Source organism: Meriones unguiculatus, chromosome 2, assembly GCF_030254825.1.
Source record: "Meriones unguiculatus strain TT.TT164.6M chromosome 2, Bangor_MerUng_6.1, whole genome shotgun sequence".
Taxonomy (NCBI): domain Eukaryota; kingdom Metazoa; phylum Chordata; class Mammalia; order Rodentia; family Muridae; genus Meriones; species Meriones unguiculatus.
Genome location: NC_083350.1, coordinates 141,203,450 through 141,225,784, shown reverse-complemented (window position 1 = coordinate 141,225,784; position 22,335 = coordinate 141,203,450). Strand labels below are relative to the sequence as shown.

The 22,335-nt window shown below is 44.7% G+C and overlaps 1 protein-coding gene across 2 annotated transcripts in view; it reads right to left on the bottom strand.

Annotated features, from left to right (window-relative positions):
* Usp13 (ubiquitin specific peptidase 13) overlaps positions 1 to 22,335 on the bottom strand; it is a 96,919-nt gene that overhangs the window by 62,120 nt on the left and 12,464 nt on the right. The window contains exons 2-4 of one of the 2 annotated variants that reach the window (XM_060378203.1): positions 15,285 to 15,410; positions 7,761 to 7,821; positions 3,323 to 3,444 (exon numbers count right to left, since the gene is read on the bottom strand). In XM_060378203.1, coding sequence (XP_060234186.1) covers positions 3,323 to 3,444; positions 7,761 to 7,821; positions 15,285 to 15,410 — 309 coding nt within the window. The remainder of the gene's footprint in view (positions 1 to 3,322; positions 3,445 to 7,760; positions 7,822 to 15,284; positions 15,411 to 22,335) is intronic. The other variant, XM_060378204.1, reaches the window with a different exon arrangement.

Genomic DNA, 22,335 nt, shown 5'->3' with positions numbered 1-22,335 from the left:
AAAAACGCAATTACAAGAGGATGGATTGACACATATTTGTAATAGCATTTTAGCTACAGAACAAAAGCAGATCAAATGCCTATCAATGATAAATAGAATAAAAAAAAACAAATGTAATAGGTTCACACAATAGAATTATATTTGGCAATAAGAAGAAATGGGATTCCAATATACAATGCAATGTGAATAAATCCAGAAAATGTATGCTGAATGAGAAGAGCCAATCACATTTCTTTGGGGCCTCAGAAAGCTTATCAGCACAAGCACGCATGGATATTAGACCTTTCAAAATGGACACCCTTACTCATGCTATATAACCTACAGCTGTCCTGTCAACGGTCACAACACATCTTCCACCCCCTGGCAGATCCCGTGCCTGGACCCCGAAGCCTCAGCACTTCACCCCAGCAGCCCCTGTCCTCAGCACAGCCTTCCACCACCTGCCACAGCATGCTTTTCCCGCTGTCTGGGAAGTCCAGGTACTTATACACAGTGCAGTTTTCACCGTAAAGATGTTGAAAAGAATCCCAGCATACAACTCGGGATTCATGAGGACCAGAAGATGGAGGGGCAGCCTAGGCTACATAACAAGACCCTGTCTCACAGCAGAACAAAACAAAAGACCATTCCACAATATAACCAGTACTATGTCACTGAACCACACCCTACCCTAAGCTTACGTGTGTGTGTGTGTGTGTATAAAGTAAATTTTTAAAAAGAAAAGACATATTAAAAAGTTTTGCTAGACACCTGCTAAACATGATCATTAAGATTAAATTACTTAACCTTAATTAGCCTTAATAAGGCCACATAGTCAAACTGTTCCTTCCTCACTGCTTTACCATACCTTACAGGCACCTTTGCGCTCCTAGTGTTTTTACATCTGTGTTAGCCGAATGTTGCGAATTCCAAACTTGGGAAGCAGTGTTTCTTCCCAAGTGTCTCACTGCTAGCCTGCAATCAGCCGTGATGGAGTCAGCTGTGGCAATCAGTAGGCACAGGGCAGCTTGCTCCACTCACACAGGCACTTGCCACCGGAGCTCCTCTGGCAGAAGGCACAGATTCCAGCCCTGGGAGCCCCGCTCCAGCCCCTTCACTCAGAGGTGGACCGTCCCTCTGGGAGATCTCACAGGGTAGCTCAAATGAAAGTGTTCTGTGCTGCCACACCCGAGATACGAATGAAGAATCATCTGCCGAATATTTTGTTTAGACCAAGCATTTTCTTTTTATTTAAAAGAGAATCCTCACACACTAAAAATGTAGCAGAAGCATAAAGAGAAAGTGAAGTAACTAGACTCCTTTGTATAGCTAAAACCAGGGCTGGCATCAGGGACAAACCCAGGTTTCCCTCAACCAGCTCAGCCCACCTTCGGAGTTCACCTGCTTTCCACTGTCTTAAAAGGAAATTTTATTCAAGTTTTTGCTTTAAAGTATTCCTAAAGACCACTATTAGAAATTATTATGTATCTTGCTAATTTTGGATTTCATAGGCATTTCCTTACATCATTCAACTTATATTCTGAATAAAGGAATCTTTTAACAATAGTATATAGAGATGGTTCTCTGTTTTTTGAATTTAGGTTTTTGTTTTTTTGTTTTGTTTTGTTTTGATTTTGTTTGAGACAGGATCTTATGCAGCAGTGAACTCCTAGAAATTCCTCTGCTTCAGCCCTCCCATGCAGGATTACAAGCATGACTCACTGTGCCTGGTTTGAGACTTTTCCTTACTTTTCCTCACCTACAAACCTTCACATGAAAAGGTGAATGAATGAAAAATTCTCATGACACTTATTCACAATATGCTTCTTTACTTCCTGTCCCACAGCAAAACCAGAATTATACTGAACTGGAGCAATAACAATTCTCAGCATTGAGGCCGGAGAGATAAGGAGAGATGGCTCAGCGGTTAAGAGCACTGGCTGCTCTTCCAAAGGACCCCAGTTCAATTCCCAGCACCCCTATGGCAGCTCACAACCATTGGTTAACTCCAATTCCAGGAGATCTGACACCCTCACACATACATGCAGGTAAACCACTAATGCGCATAACATAAAAGCGCTCTGAGCATTAGAGACACGAGCATTAACACACTTCAGGCTAAGCGCCGGCTGGAGGAAGACCATTCTACCCACTAATGTATTTTATTCCTGGTAACAGCCACGAGTCAACATGGGAGGTCTGAGGAAGCAACAGCAATTCATTCCCACAAGCCTCACTGAACACCTCATACGGAAAAGGATGCTTTACACTTAGTGGGAAGGCTGCTGTGCACAGCACTCTTATTTCCTTGTTCTTTAATTTAGCTATCGGATAAATCAGAAGAAAATAGGGTATTTATAAACCTAGTCCCTCTGAACATGGAAACTCTAAGCGCAAACAGAAGTGACTGAGCAGATGGTTCTCACTTGTCTGGGCCTGTGTCAGAAGGTTCTGGGACCCACAGGCCTGGCTTTGGTTCTGGTGAAGTTTGAAGAGGAAAAATCAATAAATAAACAAGCTGCCATGTCTAAAGTCAACCCACCTTGTCCCCACTGCCACCTGGGGCCAGGCTATAGGAAACAGAGCTCACTACCAGAAATATGAAGACGACACCATCTTGGTTCTCAGCGAAGCGAAGGTGGGGTGCATGGTTGCCTCCCCAGTGCTCCCCAGGACACGACGAGAGCAGCTGGATCTTTTTATGACCCACTGCAGCTGTTCCAGAGGGCAAACTCAGCCAGTGTCTCAAACAAAATCTTACATGAGAGGACAGCACGAAAACCTTACAAACACCCTGTCATCCTCCAACCAAAACACACTCCTGTCCAGCTGTCCCAGCACCTGGGAGGTACACGCTCTGACAATCCCCACTTTGACAGTCCCAGCAACAGACTGGCCCAGACATAGGAGCCAGCGCAGCCAGAGGAGCCCAGACTCATGGGTGATGGAAGCCATGAGGTGGCAGAAAGGAGGTGGGCAGCAATACAGAAGGGCCACTCTGGGAGAGCTCAGAGGAGACAGATACTCCTCTTCACACTTTGTCTCTCTCTGTCTGTCTTTCTTTATTTCATTTTATTTTATTTTATTTTGTTGGCTTGGTTTTAGATACAAGTCTCACTATGTGGCCCAGGGTGGCCTTGAACTCACTGTTTAGCCCAGGTTAGACTCAATCTCATGAGCCTCCCACCTCATCATCCTTAGTGCTAGGATCATAAGCATGTGTCGCCACACCCAGCTTTTGCTCCATTTTATCCTCTTCTTCCTCTGGACCAGCCTTCCCTACCCACCCACACATACCACACACACACACACTTGAAATGCAGCCACACGCACACTCACTAACCAGGGCCGGTAACTCCTCAATGTTTGGAAGGGCTATTTCATAGTGGTCTGGGAATATAACAAGTTTGGCTTCGTCTTCATATTCATAATCGTCACTATTTAAATCGTCATCCACATCTAGATCTGAGGAGAGAATAAAAACAAAGAAGTGAGGAAAGGGTGGCCCATGCTGAGGCAACCCTCACAGAGAATCCACAGGGTTAAAACACAAAGGCCAGGATCCAACCCTGACAGGACTGGCCATCCTCCCACCCCACACCAGGAGAAACAGACCCTGCCACCTTTCCTGAGAGGTGCATATTTGTTTATCAATGACTGAGTCTCATCATAAAACCTCACAGGGTGGGCATACATGCTAGAAACTGAATACATCAACAGAACAAAAGAAATGTGTGTGTGTGTGTGTGTGTGTGTGTAAGGTCAAAGGTCAAATTCAGGCATCATTCCTCAGGAGCCAGGAGCTCACTGATTCGGTGAGGCTGGTTGGCCAGTGAGCCCTAGAAACCTGCCTGTCTTGGCCTTCTTGGTGCTGGGATTACAAGTATGCACACCCATTTGGGGGGTCTGGGATGCAAGCACTCTACTTACTGTGCCATTTCCCCCACCCAAAAGCACTTGAATTCTCCCGTGGGTAAAGCTGGCGTCAATACTTTAATGCCCTCACATTTAATACACCTTAAGCAAGTCACAAACTCTAACCCATGTGCTTCTGTCATGTCCAGCATGGAGAAGGTAGCACTCCCCTCATGTAGGAGAGAAATGAGACGTGGTAGACAGGAGACCCAGCACAAGGTACTCTAATAAACAGGAGCTGCTGCTTGGAAACCCACCCCTTCTCCTTTACTGCCTCTCCCCGCCCCCACCCTCCCCATCTCAAACAGTGGCTGGATTCTTGCAGGTCAGAGGAAACCCATCATTTGAGCAGTCCTGTTGTACTAGGGCCTGGAAAATTCTTCGTAAGTAAAACACGTCTCTCCAGCACACCCAGTCAGGCACTCTCTGTGCTTGGCTCATCTGTGGGAAATGTCCGGACATAATATTTCCGTGGGCACTGCAGCCTTGCCCCCCCCCCCGGGGTGCCAGTGTCCCAGGTCATGTTTGTGTATTTACATGTTCGGGACTATGGTGATGAAAACAGTCACGTGGTGTTGCACTCACATGCAAAGTCACACAGACAAATGGACTCTGCAGACAGAAGAAGGTTGCTGGGCTACACTTCAGCGGGCACCTGAGAACCAAGGATCTGAACTCTATCACCACCTATAACGAAACGCTGGCCCACTTCCATGTGCAGCTCGGCTTTTCCCTCTCAAAAGCAGGACCATTTTAAGTAAAAAAATAGGATACATCAAAAATGTAAGCCAGACATAATACCAAAATAAAGACCCCCAACGTTACAAACGACTTAACAAAAGAGACTTTCAAAGGAGAGTCTAATAGTTTAAGAAACAACTCAAAAAACTTACATAAAGGGAAAGATTCAAGCAAAAAAAGACATTTGGATGTGTCATAAAAGACTGAGGCTAAACTAGGCTCAGTGATACATGCCTTTAACCCCGGCACTCAGGGAGGCAGGTAGATTGATGTGGGTTCAAAGCCAGCCTGGTCTACAAAACAAGTCCAGGACAGCCAGGGCTACACAGAGAAACCCTGTCTCGAAAAAGAAAAACAAGATTGAGGCTCCACCATCTATAACAAAATCAGAACCAAAATGTTCACTGAGAAAGATGGTCAGTTCAATATTACAGCAGAGGTGTAGAAAGGTTTACTCTGTTTAACGATAAAAATAAATACCATGGGACCCTCAAGGCAAAGGCAGCTTTGTATTAATCCCATGCACAAAAATTGGAAAGGAGGGAAGGAAACTGTGAAAGCGGGAGTTTCAAATGAGTTGCTCCACCCCAGGTGCTTTATTATTAACATATAATGCACATAGCAGTTTTAAGGAACAGAGTATGAATGCCATGCTTTTGTGGACAGACACACAAGATACTACCTATTTCTTTTCTATACAAAACATATGCACTTTCTGCTACTTCAAATGGTGTCTGGCCTAAATAAATAGAGTGAAGGAAAAAAGCCTGCTCTGGCATTTACCAAGTCTGTAAGTCTGGGTGAGTTACCTCCTGGACAGTTAAGTAGATTCAACAGAAAGAGGTCTTCAGGAACCTAAGGTCAGATCTGGAACTACTCAAGAGCCTGGAGCCACCACAGGTGACCACCATCCTCCTCATCATCGTTTATATAATCCTAACAACATGAAGAGCCTCCACACACACCCCAGGGCTGGTCCAGCTCTGAAGCAAAGCTGAAATGAGCTTCAGAAAGACTACGATATACGTAGGGCTCTCTGTGAGTCACCTGAGTGTGGAGACCACGGGATTTCACGTGCTTTGGTTAAGCTCAGAGAACGCGAACAGCTCTTATCTGCCTCCCACACCCCTAGCCCCATTTATTAGTGTCCTGAAGCCGCTCTGACAGCATATATTACACAAAACACATCTGTCAAAAGGCTTCAGACACCAATGCCATGCTGTGCTCAACAAGCAAAAACATCAAAAGGGTTATTACTCTTACACAGGTAACCAACCACTACCTCACAGGAGGAAATCTATGCTCGGTCCCTATAAACTTGGGTTAATATATATTTGTGTGTGTTATGTATATTAAATATATAATATAATATAAAAAAATATATATTATATAATATAAAATTACATTATATTATTATGTAATATATATTTTATATTATTTTATTATATAATATGTAAATTATATTATTATATACTATATAATAACAGTATATATTTAAACATATATAATAACATTATATAGTAAAACACATCTTAAAACACATATATGGTTGGGGATATAGAAACACAATATATATATATTGGTTACAGATATTAAACCATATATATACATGTATGGTTTATTTATATATATGTTTATATACATATATACACATATAAGTGTGTGTGTGTGTATGTGTGTGTGTGTATGTATGGTTTGGCAGATCATAAGCCATACAGGAGAACTGAATACTATGGTTCAGCTAACCTGACACAGAATGTTCATATTTACGCACATAAACAAATGCTATTCTCAGCTTTAGTCAGAGAAGCTTCTCTTTCCAGTGAACGGTGGTGATGCAGAGACGCGTGGTTATGCAGTGTACTGAAAATAAATGGCAGAGGACTGCTCATCCCTAGACAAAACATTTAGACCATATTCACCAAGTCTTGGGGAACACTGCAGAAGCAGGAAGAGAGAACAAAGTATGAAGCGGCATCTTTTGGGCATGGCACCGCCATCACAGTAACACACTTACAGCAGCCGTGGATGTTTGTACTGCGTCTGCACAAACATGGGAGCATGCAGTGGTCCTGTGAGTTTCAGAAAACCCTACAGTTTTCTGAGCTGTGGACAGCTGAGGAAACATAGACTGTAGCTCGTAGCAAAGGCCCCACTGAATGCAGCGGTGAGCAGCAACAAGGCCTCAGAGGCTGCCTTCCCATTCATTTTTCAAACCCTTACTTGACAATGACCTTTGTAATCAAAATAATCGCTAGAAAAATGAAAGCTCAAATTTTTTCAATACCAACTTTGAAAGCAAAGAGGTCCTTCATGCAACCAAATAAAATGTTTTCGGAGGGGTTTTGTTTGTTTGTTCATTTTGGTTTTGGTTTGTTTGTTAATTTAAAAGGCTGACCATAGTCACATGCAGTAATCCTAACACTTGGGTGATAGCAGTAATAGAATCAGAAGTCCATGGTCAACCTCTACTACAGTCAGTATGAGGGCAGCCTGGGCTACATGAGACCCTGTCTCAAAAATCTGAAATTACCGTAACAACAGAGTGAAATTATTTAATGATTTCTACCTCCATTAGGGCATCACTGATGTCATCTGACTGGCAAAAAGTCACATAAAGATAGCAGTGGCAGGCACTGGGGGAGCAATCACTCCAGGGGCAGGCATAAGGCTGAAAGCCCTGTGTGAGGGAGGCAGAGACAGGAGGACCCTTGGGGCTTGCTAGCCAGCCAGGCTAACTGGATGGCTAAGCTCGGGTCCAGGAAGAGACCTCGTCCACAAAATAAGGAGGGTGACTGATTGAGAAAGACATCTGACCTCAACCACTGGACTGCAGGGGTGGGGTGGGGAGGGAGCACACAGAGACAGTAAGAGACAGAAAAAGATACAGACAGAGAGACAGAGACAGGAGGCACACAGAAAACGACCATAAACAAGACCAGAATTCCTCTCTAGCTGCCATAATTGCTTCAAAGCCCTGGGTCCGGCTCCATGCTCAAAGCAGCCTTCACTGCTAGGGAAATGAAAATCGGAGGGATAAACCAGGGTACCTCATGCCTATCACTGGAGACAAGAAGACAGAGGAAGACGGAATACAGCATGCACACTATAGATAAATACATTACCTAAAAATATCTTGGAATTCCTCCTTTTGGGTAAAGCTCCACCAGATGCGCCTCTTACCTTCTGAAACAAAACCAAAAGAGATCATTAAAATACAGACCATAAAATAAACAGTTCAGTAACAAAATGTGTGGCCCAGAGGTTCCCGAGAATAAACGGCCAAGAGAAACGTTCCCCCTGAACTAGAGATGCCGGGATAAGTAGATGACAGGGCCCAGATCCTTGAAGATAGGTGGAGGGTCATTCTCTTGGCCCTGTGGATTGTTTTCATGGAATTATAGAGCGATCCTTCTTGGAAAAGGAAGCATAAACCAGAGATTCAGACGAAGATCATTCCTGAACGTTCAGTAGTCAGTGCTCCTCCCTGGGAGAGCTGGAGTCCATGCTGAGGAACAGACTTGGGGAAGAAAACAGAGTGAGCTACCTGTTCCCTTGCCTGCACAGAGATTCTCAGCCCTTGGCCCTGGGTATGCTCAACGGCAACTGTTCCAACATTGATCAACTATATACAGTCACTTACATTCTGACCGTCTGAAAATGTATGTCTCTCTACCTAAATGGTTTTTGGAGGACCACCAGAGGGCTAGCTGCCATGCACTCCGCCAATGATGGGAGTCCTCAGCAGCAATGAGTAAGTGGCCATCAAATGACGGGACAATACCAGCTGAGTGTGCTTGTGATAATTTTCTTTCACCCAGTCTATTTTCATACCACATATCTTCTTGGCTATTAGAGAACATAGATTCACTGTAAGTAAGGCCCACCCCATCACCTTTTCACACAGCCACATGAGTCAAGTCCACGCCGTGCACACAGTATGTCTTTGTTTTCTCACTTACTTGTCTTAGGAGTCCTAAGTCTACCTTCCCACATTTTATTACTTGATACTGAAAGCCAAGTCATCTTTGTAATTATCATACTGTTTTAATGGCTTCTACTATGGGTTTACAGTTCTCCTGATACCAGTCTCAAAATTACAGGAAAGAAATGTCTCTCCAAACTCCAATGCTAACTGTGTGTCTCCTGTCTTAGAATCCCTCTCCTCCATGATCTCAGAACCTCAGCCCCCTCCCCACCACTCACCTGCCTCAAAAAGGGGTAGGGAGGGGGTAATAAAGCAAAACATGGACCAAAGATTCACTTCATAATCCATGGGCCACTTGTCTCTACAAACACGGTAGAGATTCTTTTCTCTACAGACGTCCATGTTCTTCCATCTCTATTTCTGCATGATGGAACCCCATGGAGAGTGACTGGAATATGTGCCTCTCCCTCATGGTAGGTCCAAACTTAGACTCAGATTAGAAGAGTAAGACATCCAACTAAAGACCATTGTCCCTACTCCTACGGCAGGGCTCCAGCACTGAAACTCCTTTCTCAGCAATTAGCACTGTGCCTGTTTGTCAGGTTCTGTATGAGAGCAAACTGAACAGGCATATGGTTCTTCTCCCAAAGAACTTACCAACACAGAGGGTAACTCAGTGTAGACAGAAAGCACCATAGGTTGTGAGAAGTACTAAGAACAGTCCAAGAGATAGTACAATTAATGGAGGAAATGGTTGGTTTATCTGGAGGTAGAGGCAAGATCAGGACCAATCACGTAAAAATAGTATTGGTCCTCAAATAAACTGATCAGTAAATGGGATGGGTCAGTAAATGGATGGATGGGTGGATGGATGGATGGATGGATGATAGATGGATAGGTAGGTAGATCAACAGATCAAAAGATGGACAAATGGGCAGATGGATGGATGGATGAATGGATGAACAGATGAATGGGTAGGTGAATGGGAGATTGGATGGATGGACAGATGGACAAATGGGCAGATGGATGGATTGATGGAATAATGCATAGGTGGATGAATGGCTATTTTTAACTACAGAGAATAGAACAGGTGTAAGAGAAGTAAGGAAAGAAGTAGAGAAAAAAAACACACACATGTAGATAACACGCACATAGACATTAAATCATAGTACATTCCAGAAGGGAGAAATAGGCATGTGGAGAATAAAAATTTGGTGGTATTAGTAAGAAAGGGTTGAAAGGCTGCGGGGCCCAATCATGAGCACCTTGTCATTACACTGAAGAATTTGGACTTTGTGCTGAAGGCACGTCAGATGACAAAAGTTAACAGTGATACACGTTGAGAAAGATCACAGAGCCTGTGTAGGAGTGAAAACTACATTTAAAGAAAGGAAGATTAATCAGCAAGTTACAGGACACATCTACAGGAGTACCATGCAATGGTAGCAGGGTTGCTGGAGACAGGATGGACTTCAGAGCTGTATGGGAAGCTCAGGTAATGAGATCTGGTTACCAGGAAGAGCCACAGGAAAACAACCCTGTTGCCAAAAACTGTTTGGCTCTCTGGAACTCACAAGGAAGGACAACACTGGCTGAGAAGATATCTGGGTGTAGTCAGGCATGCTGAACCTGAGGAGCTTGCTGAGAAGAAAAGCAGAGGTCAGATTTGGATGGTCCAATCCAGTTCCAGGAAGTGATTTATTTGGAAGCCTCCACTTCATACAATCCAACGAGGACACGGAGAACACATGAAGATGAGCGTCTTCGGAGAAAGAAGATAAACTGTCCATGTACCATCCTAGGAAAGGCAAATAACTAGTGACTGAAGGAAGGTCATGAGCTTAAAAGGCAGACAGAAAAGGGAGGAGACAAGAAAAAATGGTGTCAATGAAAAAAAGGGTGACATGGCAGTTCAGTGTCCAAGTGGGTTCCATAGTAATGGGAAGAGGGACTGCCTCTGACATAATCTGATTGGCCTGCTCTTTGATCACCTCCCCCTGAGGGGGGAACAGCCTTACCAGGCCACAGAAGATGACAATGCAGCCACTCCTGATGAGATCTGATAGACTAAGATCAGAAGGAAGGAGAGGAGGACCTCCTCTATCAGTGGACTTGGGGAGGGGCATGCGTGAAGAACGGGGAGGGAAGGTGAGATTAGGAGGGGAGGAGGGAGGGTTTATGGGGGGATACAGAGTGAATAAAGTGTAATTAATAAAAGTTTAAAAAAACAAAAAGAAGAAAGAAAGGAGGGTGAGAAACACTCTCAGATCTTCAAATACCTAGAACGTAAAGTAACCTCAGACCTAACGTGTATCCAGCAGGTGTGACAACCAAGCACTCACTGACAAGCCAGGCGCTTTCCGTGATCAGCAGCATTACTCAGTCAGGCACAGTGTTAGGCCCTGAGCCCTGAAAGAAGACACATGGTGACTGGGGAGAGAATGTGTTCAAAGAGGCTTCAGTTGAGTTGAAGATCATGATCTAACTACAGTAGGATAGGAGAGGGAGGGGTTGGTTATTCTGCTGAGGTTCTGTTGGAAGACCAGAGGAAAGAAACCAAACAAAAGAAAGTCAAACTATCCTCTTTGCCCTTCTGAATGAAGATCAAGCCTCTTCCCTAGATTCCTCCTTGTTGTTTAGTTTCTTTAGGACTATAGATTTTAGTATGTTTATAGATTTTAGTATGTTTATCCTATACTATACGGCTAATATCCACTTATTGGAGAGTACATACCTTTCTGCTTCTGGGTTACCTCAATCAAGATGATCTTTTCTAGTTCCATCCATTTGCTTGCAAATTGTATGACGTCCAGGTCTAAACACTATGACCACAGCACCACTAAGACATGAGAGAAGCAGCTGGCACTCATTGGCCACTCAGGGGAGCGGGAGAGGACACAGCAAGTGAGGCACCCTGACAGAAGAGCAAGGCCAGGACTCTGGAACTGCGCTGCTGAGTTTTAGACATTGTATCTCCTACCTCCCACTCAAAGGCTCTTATCTTATAAGTTTGGCCCTTTGCATGGTATTGGGCAATGGTGAGAGCTTTAAAAATGAGGTAAATTGGACTATCAGGATACAGCCTCAGAAGGAATTGTGGAATCCCAGTCATTCCGATTTCCTGTCTCATACTGTGACTTCTGCGCACACATACTCTGCCATCTACGAGCACTTCGTGGGGTCCTGTGGATTTTGAGACCCCCAAACTATAAGATAAATGAATCTCTTCTCTTTATAAAGCTAGTCTGCCTCTTACAATAACACAAAATGCACTGACATCATCCCAAACCCCACTGTGGCGGGAGAGTCCCAGCACTTGTGCAGGGAAGCACCAATGCCTCAACTGGGGAACATCTGGAGCATTGTTAAAGCCAAAGGTCAGCTAAGGAGACCGTTGTTGATGTGGTGTTTTAAGCCGTGAGTCATAAGAGGCAAGCTGAGCAAGTGACAGGCCTAGAGGCCTGGAGCCCAGAGAACAGCAGATCAAAATAGGAACACACAAGCAAAAGGGCAAAAATGAGTGGAAGCTGTCATCAAAGGCTGGAATGTCTAACGTAAAAGCTGAGATGAAGAATCACACAAATGAGGTCACCAATAGTCCACGATGCCACCACCACGCCTGTGACCCGGAACAAGTAAAATCTCTGGGCTCCCATTTAAATTTCACTTCACACTAAGACGTGAAACTACCTGAACCTTATAAAAATTATCACAGAATACAACAGAAGAAACACATAGGCCGCACAATATTAGGACAAAAATCAAATGGTTTCAAAGTTTATCTTTGAAACAGTGACTCCTTGGCCTATCAGGTCATGGGAAATTAAGTAAAACTCAAATCAGAAATGGCTATTTAGAAGATCCAAGACAGTTTATAAATTATTAGAATTATATAAGATGGATATTTGAAAACTAACAATATCAACAATCAAATAAATCTGCAACAATGTAAAAATAAAAGTGGTAACAAAAGTAAGAGACCAGAGATGGCTCAACGGGTAAAAGCATTTGCGATACAAGCCTAATGACCTGAGTTTAATTCCAGAAACACATAGTAGAAGGAGAAAACTGACTTTTAAAAGTCAGTTTTAAAAGTGTTAAAAGTTTTAAAAGTCCTCTGACCTCTACATATAGACACACACACACAAACACTGGAGTGCTTTGAATAAGAATGGCCCCCACAGGCTCATGTATTTGAATGTTTGGTCCTCTGGAACTATTTTGGGAAGGATTGGAAAGTGTGACCTTGTTGAAGGAAGTGTGTCACTGGGAATGGGCTGCCCATCCCATCCCCCGCCCTCTCTCTCCCTCTCTTTCCCCTTCCCTCTCTCCCTTCCCCTCTTTTCTTCCTTCCCCTCTCTCTCTGTCCCCTCTTCCCAGAAAAGTAACTAAGATAACACTCAATGATAATCTTAATATTCTAAATGACTGATAAATACATAAGGAAGTATCCAATCATCACAGAAAGAAATGCAAAATATTTTTGTGTCCCTTCACAACCATTAGACTGGTTGCGAAAGATTGAAAGTCTGGCCAAAAAGTGTCGAGGGTGTGGGACAAACAGAAATTCCTCACCGGTAGGAGAAAGGAAGATACGCTGGCACCAACACCCTGGGGAGAATTAGCCTTCTCCTGACAAAAATGTGGCTGTTGGCACCCACAAGCCAACAGAATCACTAGGTAAGTTTCTTACAGAAATCTTTGTACAAGGGTTTCTGTAGAAAATGCAGTAAAACGTTTGCCACGACAAAGAACAGAAGCAATCCAAACATTCAGCAATAGGAGAAGAAAGGAGCTGACAGATAGCCTAGGAGGGAACGTTACACACCTCTTAGTAAATATGAAGTAAATAAATTCACACGTGGCTCAGCAAGGCTGGGTTCTGTAACCCTGAGGGGTGAGGTGGTGTGCGAAATCATGGGTGAGAGCGTGTGATGACATGCATCCATAGCTTTAAAATGCACAACCGCACTACATACAGAAATGCAGATATACCGATGTGCACGAAATAACGAGGAGAATGAGTGATGGTCACACCTTGGGGGCATGAAGGGCTCCAATAGGATCTGGGGATATGGAGATGAGGGCTTGCCTAGAATACACAAAGCCCTGAGGTCAATCCCCAGCACTACAGAAAATGGCCTGGGAGCAAACACCTGTAATCCCAGAGCTTAGGGTGGTTTAATCAAAACCCACTAGTTAGTAAGCCAACTTCAAACAGAATTACTGTGCAGAGGAGGACAACGCCACTCCTAGAAGACATGGGTTACCAAATGCAGGGTTGGGGGCCCCCACAGGTCTTCAAAACAGCACAGGCTCTTGCCACTGTCCTTGGTCGCCCACCATACTTGCATGGTAAGACCCTATTGCTGAACACGCCACACATCTGCCTACAGGACATAAAGAAATCAGTCTCAGACAGGCCAAGAATCATCCTCTCCACTGGCTAGACTTCACAGTTCCTAGGCAAGCTCCTGAGTGAGAAAAGCAATCACTGGTCTTATTGAGAGCTGGACCTTGCAGAAGGAAACATCTGCCCGCCAGGCAATGCTGGTACAATAGCAGCACGACAGCTACAGGGTAACTAACTGCTCTTTGGTTAGATTTGTGGCCTGCCCCAAGGATGAGAAATCCATGCCTGGTACTATATATGACCCTAGTCAAAAGTGCATGACTAAGTAGGTCATAGGCCCTAAGGTTGAGCCTGCTATTATTATTCTGCTAAACAGCCATGTCATTCACTGCTTTCTAAATATTTACGTTTACACACAGACCTAGACTGCTCTCAACCTTGGTCAAACAAACTTCCTTCTGCAGTGGGCAGTCAATCAATGCTGAGATCTGGGACCAGTCAAAGCGCTGAGAGTAGGAAAATGAATGCTCAGTCCTAAGTGGGGCATCTTCATCAAGCCATCACCACGAAAGGCTGAGGGAACACCGTGGAAGAAGAGAAAGAATGTGAGAACTGGAGAGTGGGAGGCAGCACTTTGTGAACTCACTGACTCATGACGGCAGCGATTACCTGCACAAAACTTCCATAAGATCAAGCCAACCCAAGTCCCAGCACAGGCAAAGCACACGCTCTCAAGGCCCCACCTCTTACTGAGGAGCTGCCAGCTGTTGGCAGCTGCTGGAGGGGATGAGTTGTTCTTTTCTCAATGTTTGGCCACTGACAGATGTCCCACTTTCCAGAAGATGGTCGCACACCCATATGGGTGGCACCAATTGGACTGAGTGGGTTATCAAAAGAGATAGAACATGGATTATGGGAAAGAACATGTTGGGGGCACCTTAGGGGTGTAAGCTGGAGGAAGAAGTGGGGTGGTTGTGATCATGCTTTATTGTATAAATGTATAAAATTCTCAAGAAGAAGTAAAAATTATGATTTTTTTTAAAGAAACAAAGGGATATGAACTTTCAAGTCTGTTCTTTCTCTTATTTAAAAAAAAAAACACTGGGATATGTTAGCTTTGTTCTTTTTATATTTTTTAAACTTAAGGTTACTTTTTCTCATCACTCCACCACATAGCTTCTTAATTCCAACTGGTGGTCTATAAGAAAGAAAATAAAACTGGCTAAGGTAAGGACTGGGTGGGAGGGAACCTGAGTGCCTACAAACTGCTGCAGTGTCCCGCCACTGAAGAGAATGGCAAGTTCTGAGAGTGCCGTGAAGTCCCCTGTGGAGGAACGTGCAGGAAATCTCTCCAAACACCCGTCTCACCTCTCGCGTGTGCCTTTTCAGGTGCATGTATACGCTCTGTCCAGTTTTTCGAAAATGTCTTTCAACGTGTTCCCTTCCAAAGGCCAAAAATGTATTCATGCATACATAGAGTCCACCTTCAGAGTTCTAGAAGAAAGAGACAGGATACATAACGTTACCAAGGAGAGCTGGCCAAGTCATCAAGACACAGACAACCGGAAGAGGAAGTGAGTGATTAGGGTCAACCTCAGCAACAGGCTACAGTGACTCCGGCTGGACCTCAAAAGGCTTCCCACCCACCAGTAGAGCTCCCTTACTGAGTGCACTTACTAAGAGTATAGTATACTCTCTCTCCAGGTGAGGTACTCCGGACCCTAGAAACTGTGTGTCTGACAGCTCACATAGAGCAGGGAAGGGAGACGGAGAGAAGCCATGCATCGTTGCATGTCAGGAAGGGCATCTCTATTCGCAGTTTGAGTGGAACTTCTGGGTACGTGCGCGTTTCCAGAATTCACTAAGGACGGAGACCTGCCCTGCCCATGAGCTGCCGCAGCCAGTAGGCCGGGGACTAGATGGAATAAAAAGAGGAAGAGGAGGCCTGTAGCACATTCTCTCTGCTCCCTGAATGTAGTGAGGTGAGCAACTGCGTTCTGCCACACACAGTCCCACCACCACAGACCACAGCGATGGAGCTGGCCAACCATGGACTGAGAGCACTGAAATCAGGAGCCGGAATAAACCCTTTCTCCTCCACCGAACTTTTCCTCAGGTGTTCGTCACAGAGATAGAAAGAGTAACGGGCATGCCTGGTATGCAGGCAAGAGCTGCATACCAGAAGCTGCTTCTACCAGCCACTTCAAGTTATTTACCAGGACTGCCGTCTCACGGCGTAAAAGCTAATCACAAGTCATTTTCCCAAGCATATACAGCCTGGAAGTCTCAGAATCAGATTCCAGTCTGTTTCTCTTCTCATCTCTCCTGCCACATTTCAAAACACATGAAGCTATTTCATTAGAGTGAAGTCAGGCTGATGTTCACGCTCCACGTGCTTGATTTTCTGTCTCAGCTTCGTATTTCTTTCTCTTGCTTTGCCTAACATGACTCTGATTGCTTGGTCTATAAAATTACCCAGCCTTTCTTCAAAGGAAGTGGATGCTATTAAACCCCTGCTAGTCTCACCCCTCCAGGAAAAAAAAATGGAAATGGGATGCAACGGGTACACAGACATGCATGTAATGACACACCCCGGCATGTAAAATAATAAAAGAAACATAAAGGGAAACAAACGTGAGACAGCGCCTATCAAGATTCCTTAAACCAACGTCAAGTGTAGTGAGTGCACCTGTGATCCCAGCCCTAGGGACCGTGAGGCAGGAGGACCATAAGCTTGAGCCAGCCTGGGCTACAGAGTGAGCTCGCAGGAAGAGAGGAAGGGAGGGAGGAGGGAGAGAAGAAGAAAAGGATAGCATTCTCTTGGTCGTTAGAGGTGCCGTCAAATGATTTTCTTTTAAATAAAGATGTTCTCTAGCACAGCTGTACTCAATAGTAGATACATGTAGACATATAGATAGTATATAAATAGTATAGACATATAGATAGTATATAAATATATACTGTATTTATATATATATTTATATACTGTCTATATGATAGATAGTATATTGATCTGTTAAATCAAGCACCATATATTGTGACCAGAAAAAAAAAAGTTCCATTTTTTTTTTCTCAATAAAATGTAAATTCTGTTAAAGAGTCTGAAGCTTTAGCTGTGCTGCGGAGGTAAGGGATACATGGAATTTGTATCCCTTGATGACTGGATAGTCATGAACTATCCAGTTCTGTGCTTGATGCGGTCCCTGAGAGGTCCTGGGTTCCGTGTTCTCAGGAAACAAGGTGTGATAGCTATTCTTTGACAATATCTGACATGAACTCCAGAAATGGAGGACACACCTGTGAGAGATTTTTCTCTTTGATCTGAAGTGGCTGAATCCACTTCTAGTCCAGACCTTGGAGGCAGGAAGTCGCACACCCTTTAATCTGGGCCGCACCTTATGCTGGAAGTCTATATAAGGACACAGAAGAAGGAAGGTTTTGCTCTTTGTCTGCTTGCCATTGACTTTCTACCACATCCATTCCTTCCCTGACATTGAAGCCTACTTCTCTGGGATTCCAGCATAAACAGAAGACCAGCAGCATAAACAGCTTCACCAGCCTTGTGGAGCTAAGCAACTACTAGATTCTTGAACTTTCCCTTCCCAGCTGACCATTGCTGGATTAGCTTGACTGCAGCCTGAAAGTCACTCCAATAAATCTGTGACTCTAAAGAACCCTGACTAACATACAAGGCTTTGGTAACTCCCACCTCATGAGGCTGCCTACACAGAAAAGAGAAGAAACACACCAAAGAGCTTCCTGTGCCATGAAACATTACACAAATGTTGGTTGTCTGCTGTTACGAGGTAGTTACCCTACTAGTGTAGTCAAGCAAGTATGACAGTCATACAGTCTAGCACCAAGACGTATTTATCAGTCAGAAAGGAAAATGTAGGCAAACTGTGAGAGAATAGACAAATTAACAAATGGAAGAAGGAAAATGCTAAACGATAACATCTTCCTAAAGAAAAAAAAAAAAAAAAAAAAAAAAACACTTTTTTGGATGTGCTCTACCATGTAAATCCAAAAGTAATAGCCAGGCTAATCCTTTGATAATCTACCAACACCATCTGATAGGTTTTTTGTTTTGTTTTGTTTTGTTTTCTAGGACATTTGATAGAAGCTTAATGTACCCAGCACTCTGTATCCATCTCCACTGCTGTGTGGCATTGTCCCAAAGTCCATAATCAAACAGAGCAACTCGACTCAGAGAGAAAGAGCCAACGAGAGACACTATGTAAACACCCACCTTCGTCCTTTATCTGACACACAGACTGGCCTCTGAAATCGGGAGCGACTTCTGTGCCCTGTGAGGGTACCTCATAGGGACTTGTCAGTAGTGCTAACATTCACGGCACGCAGAAACAGAAAGCTCTCCCAAAGCTCCCAGCAAAGAATTGACAAGCAGCCTAATGATCTATGCTTTCTTACCTCTTACCTCACTAATCTCTAAATACTGGTCCTGCCTAGTGTCTCATGTCTCTACTCCCAGCACTCGGGAAGCTAAGGCAGGGGGATTGCCATGAGTTTAAGACTTAGGCTACCGTCAGCTTCAGGCCAGTCTGAGATACAAAATGATACTCCAACTGTCCTGGTTGGGTTTTTTGTTTTGTTTTGTTTTGTCAGCTTGACATAAGCTAGAGTTAGCTTGAAAGAGGAGCCTCCATTGAGGAAATGCCTTCATCCAGATTTCCTGTAGGCAAGTCTGCAGGGCACTTTTTTTTTTTTTTTTTTAAGTAATGAGCGATGTGGGAGGCCCCAGCATGTTTTGAGTGGTGCCATTCCTGGGCAGGCGGTCCTGACTTGTATAAATAAGAAAGTGGGCTGAGCAAGTCATTTGGACAAAGCCAGCGAGCAGCTCTCCTCCATGGCTTCTGCTTCTGTTCCTGCCTCCACGTTCCTGCGTTGAGTTTCTTCCCTGTCTTTCCTCAGTGATAGACTATGATGGAGAAGTGTAGGCTGGAACAAACCCTTTCTTCCCCAAATTGCTTTTGGTCACGGTGCTTTATCACAGCAGTAGAAACTCCAAATGAGAGAGTTTTTAGTACCAAGGCATGGGAGGGTGCTGTGGAAGAGCATTTTTGAAAGGATTGTGGGGAAAAAAAAATGGAATTTTGTACTAGAAAAGCCCCAGCACCCACAGAAGAACTGATGTTGTACCATTCATCTGTAATCCCAGTGCTATCACAGGGGATGGGAAGCAGAGACAGGAGGGGTCAAAGATGCTCTCAGGCCACATAGCCTGGCAAGCAGCAGTGAAGATCAAAAGAGACCCTACCTCAGGCAAGGTGGAAAGTGAAAACAGACACTAGAGTCATCCTATGACCTCCACACACAGTGTCGTGCACACACACAGAGACAGAGAGACAGAATAGAGGTGTGCTGTTAAGAGACACTGCAGGGAATGGAGAGATGGTCAGGAGGAAGAAAGACTGCAACGTATTACGGATAATAATACCATAATAATAACGTATTATGAATAAACATCCACACACGAGCAAAGCTGACAGACACATCACAAGGCACCGGCACTGAATTCAGCTTAGTAAGAGCTTCTCAGAGGTGATTAGGGCTATACAGGAAGATGGGAGTTTGTCATTAGTTGTGGATTTTCAGAGACACCGAGTCTCACCACGAAAGCCATGTTGTCCCTAAACTGATCATGTAACTCGGGCCGGCCTTGAGCTACACATTCTCCCCCCAGACTACCATCTGCACCATTTGGTAGTAAAGTCACACCTGAAGTAAAGGCTACTAAAGCGATCTGGGGCCCGTGAGATGGCTCAGCAGTTCAAGGTCCTGTCTGTCTTCTGCGGGGATGAGTGTCCCCCTTCCCTCTCCAATGTTCTATATTATGGGACAAACAACAGTAACCGTGGATGGAAATAATTTCCCTTCCAGCTGTCCTTGCTGACACACATAGTCAGCCACACACGACAGACAGACAGATATGTGCATTTGGAATGCCAGCAGAGGTCAGGAATTTAGTAAGGGGCCTTGGAGGCTGGACGATTTCAAGGGAGAGGAGACAGAACAGAGTAATATAAAGGGTTAAAGGTGACACTGAACAGGGAAGATTAAAGTGGGGTAGGGGCTGGAATGGCAGGGTGGAGGAAGAAATATGGAGAGGGATAGCTAACACTAAATTCATTTTGAAAAAGCCGTGTGGAAACCTACAATGTTTGACCCTTTGTGGAAGAAATCAGTTGTCAGGTAAATTCATCATAGAGCTCTGAGCAGAAGCAGTGTCAAAAGCCCATGTACTGCATTTCAACACGTGGATGACACATGCTCTTATTTGGTATTACCCTACATGCCGTTCCCAAGTACCGTCAAGGGCGAAGCGACCTCCTTTCCATTGTCTGCCACTTAAAACAATGACAAAGGTTCCCACACAAAGGTCAAGGTTACGTGTCTCAAAGACACATGTGAACGAGTCAACAGTTGTTTCAAATAAAAATACCCCACACTGTCAATCAGCAGGTGTTCAGAGAACTCTGGTCTCTGAGGGCGTTTTCTTGGAGACCAGCCTCGCTGGCAGGCAGATAAGTAGAATGTGCCCATGGGAGTGACAACTCAGGAAGCCGGGGACACTTCCAGCATCTCCTGTGGAAAACATGTGGTCACTTCCATAATGAGCAGGACCCAGGGAGCCAGAGTCGGCAGAGGGCCACAGCCAGGATGGAGACTGACCCGCACACCCCTACACTAGGAAGAAAAGAGACAAGGGCACAGTATTTTCTATAACACTAACTTCTAAATAAAAGGGGGGGGAACAAATCAGCTGCTTGGAATCACAAAATGAGGTTGACACGCATTCATGACCCAGCCTTGAAATGTCAGCCATTAAAACGGACTTGAGAAGGCCCGGGTGTGATGGTACACGCCTTTAATCCCAGCACTCCGAGTGCAGGGGCAGGTGGATCTCTGTGAGTTCGAGGCCAGCCTGGTCTACAGAGCAAATCCAGGACAGCCAGGACTATTACACAGAGAAACCTTGTCTCAAAGAAAGAAAAGAAAAAAAAAAAAAAAGACTTGAGAGTATAGCCTGAGGGAATACACATCCAGTAACCAGCAAACGTGGTGAAACACACCTGTAACTGCAGCACCCAGAGGGCTAAGGCACAATGGTTGAGAGTTCAAGGTTAGCCAGGAATACATAGGAAGACCCAACCTCCAAAGAAATTAGATAACCAAACTGCATGTGTATATTACATACACAGCATACATCCTCTGGCATGTTACATTTTCTTCATGAGAGAGGAGGATAGTGTAGGATTATATTCTTCACATTCTTCTGTCTGTGCGAGAACTCAAATACATGTGAGAACACATGTGTACGTGTGCACATGCGTGTGAAGGCCAGAGATGAACCTTGCATGTTCTTTGGGCAGGGTCTTCCTTGTTTTATTGAGAAAGGGTTTCTCGTGAGCCTGAACTCACAGGGGCTGGCTCTCAAGCTCCTGGAATCAACTGTCTTTGCTTAACCAGGCCTGGGGTAATAAAGACATGCCACCATACTTGGTTTTTTGTTTTGTTTTTTACTTATGTTCTGGGGTTCAAACTCAGGTCTTTGATTGGGCTATCTCCTCAGCCCTCTTGGCATTTTCTACCTGTTACTCAAGAACAAAGACTTGTTCCTTAATTTAAAACGAATAGAAATTGGAATCGGACAATGGCTCAGCAGATAAGAGCTGTTCTCTCAGAGGGCCTGGATTTGGTTCCCAGAACCCACACTGGGTGGCTCACAACTTCCTGTAACTCCAGCTCCAGGGGACCAAATGCCCTTTTCTGGAGTCTATGGGCACCTGCATTCACATATGCACACACATAATGATAAGAGACCAGGCAAGCCAAGGTGGAGAAGCAGCCCAGCTAGAGAAGCAGCAAGCCAAGCTCGCGCTTCAAAGCCCTTTAAGGAACAGAAGAGATGTAGGGATGTAACTCAGTGCAGGCACAGCGCTTGCCTAGAATCCCAGCCCTGGGGAGGCAGAGGCAAGAAGATCAGCAGTTCAAGACCATCCCCAGCTACATAAGGCGTTCACCATCCCGTTCAAAAAACAAAGAAAAAGAAAATGGGTGCTAAAGAAGTACGAGACAGGAGGGGACAGTAGAAGACAAGGAGGGGCCTTCACTCGCCGGCTCTGGGACCTCTCACTAACAGGAGCTGCCTTTCTTTCCCCTTCAGCAGGATTAAAAGCCACCGAGAGTATTTTAAATGGGAAGTGCCTCCGTGCCAGCACTTATAGATGGTGACTCTGCCATCTCCTCAGCCCAACAGCTCAACAACACGTGGTGTCACGTGTTTACGGGTCCACCGAGGAGTCAGATGCTTTTTTCTGAGATATGAAACTGAGTTCCCACTCTGGACTTTCTGAGCAATGAGGATGCCGTCACCAGCAGTGGCTGGGGAGTGGGT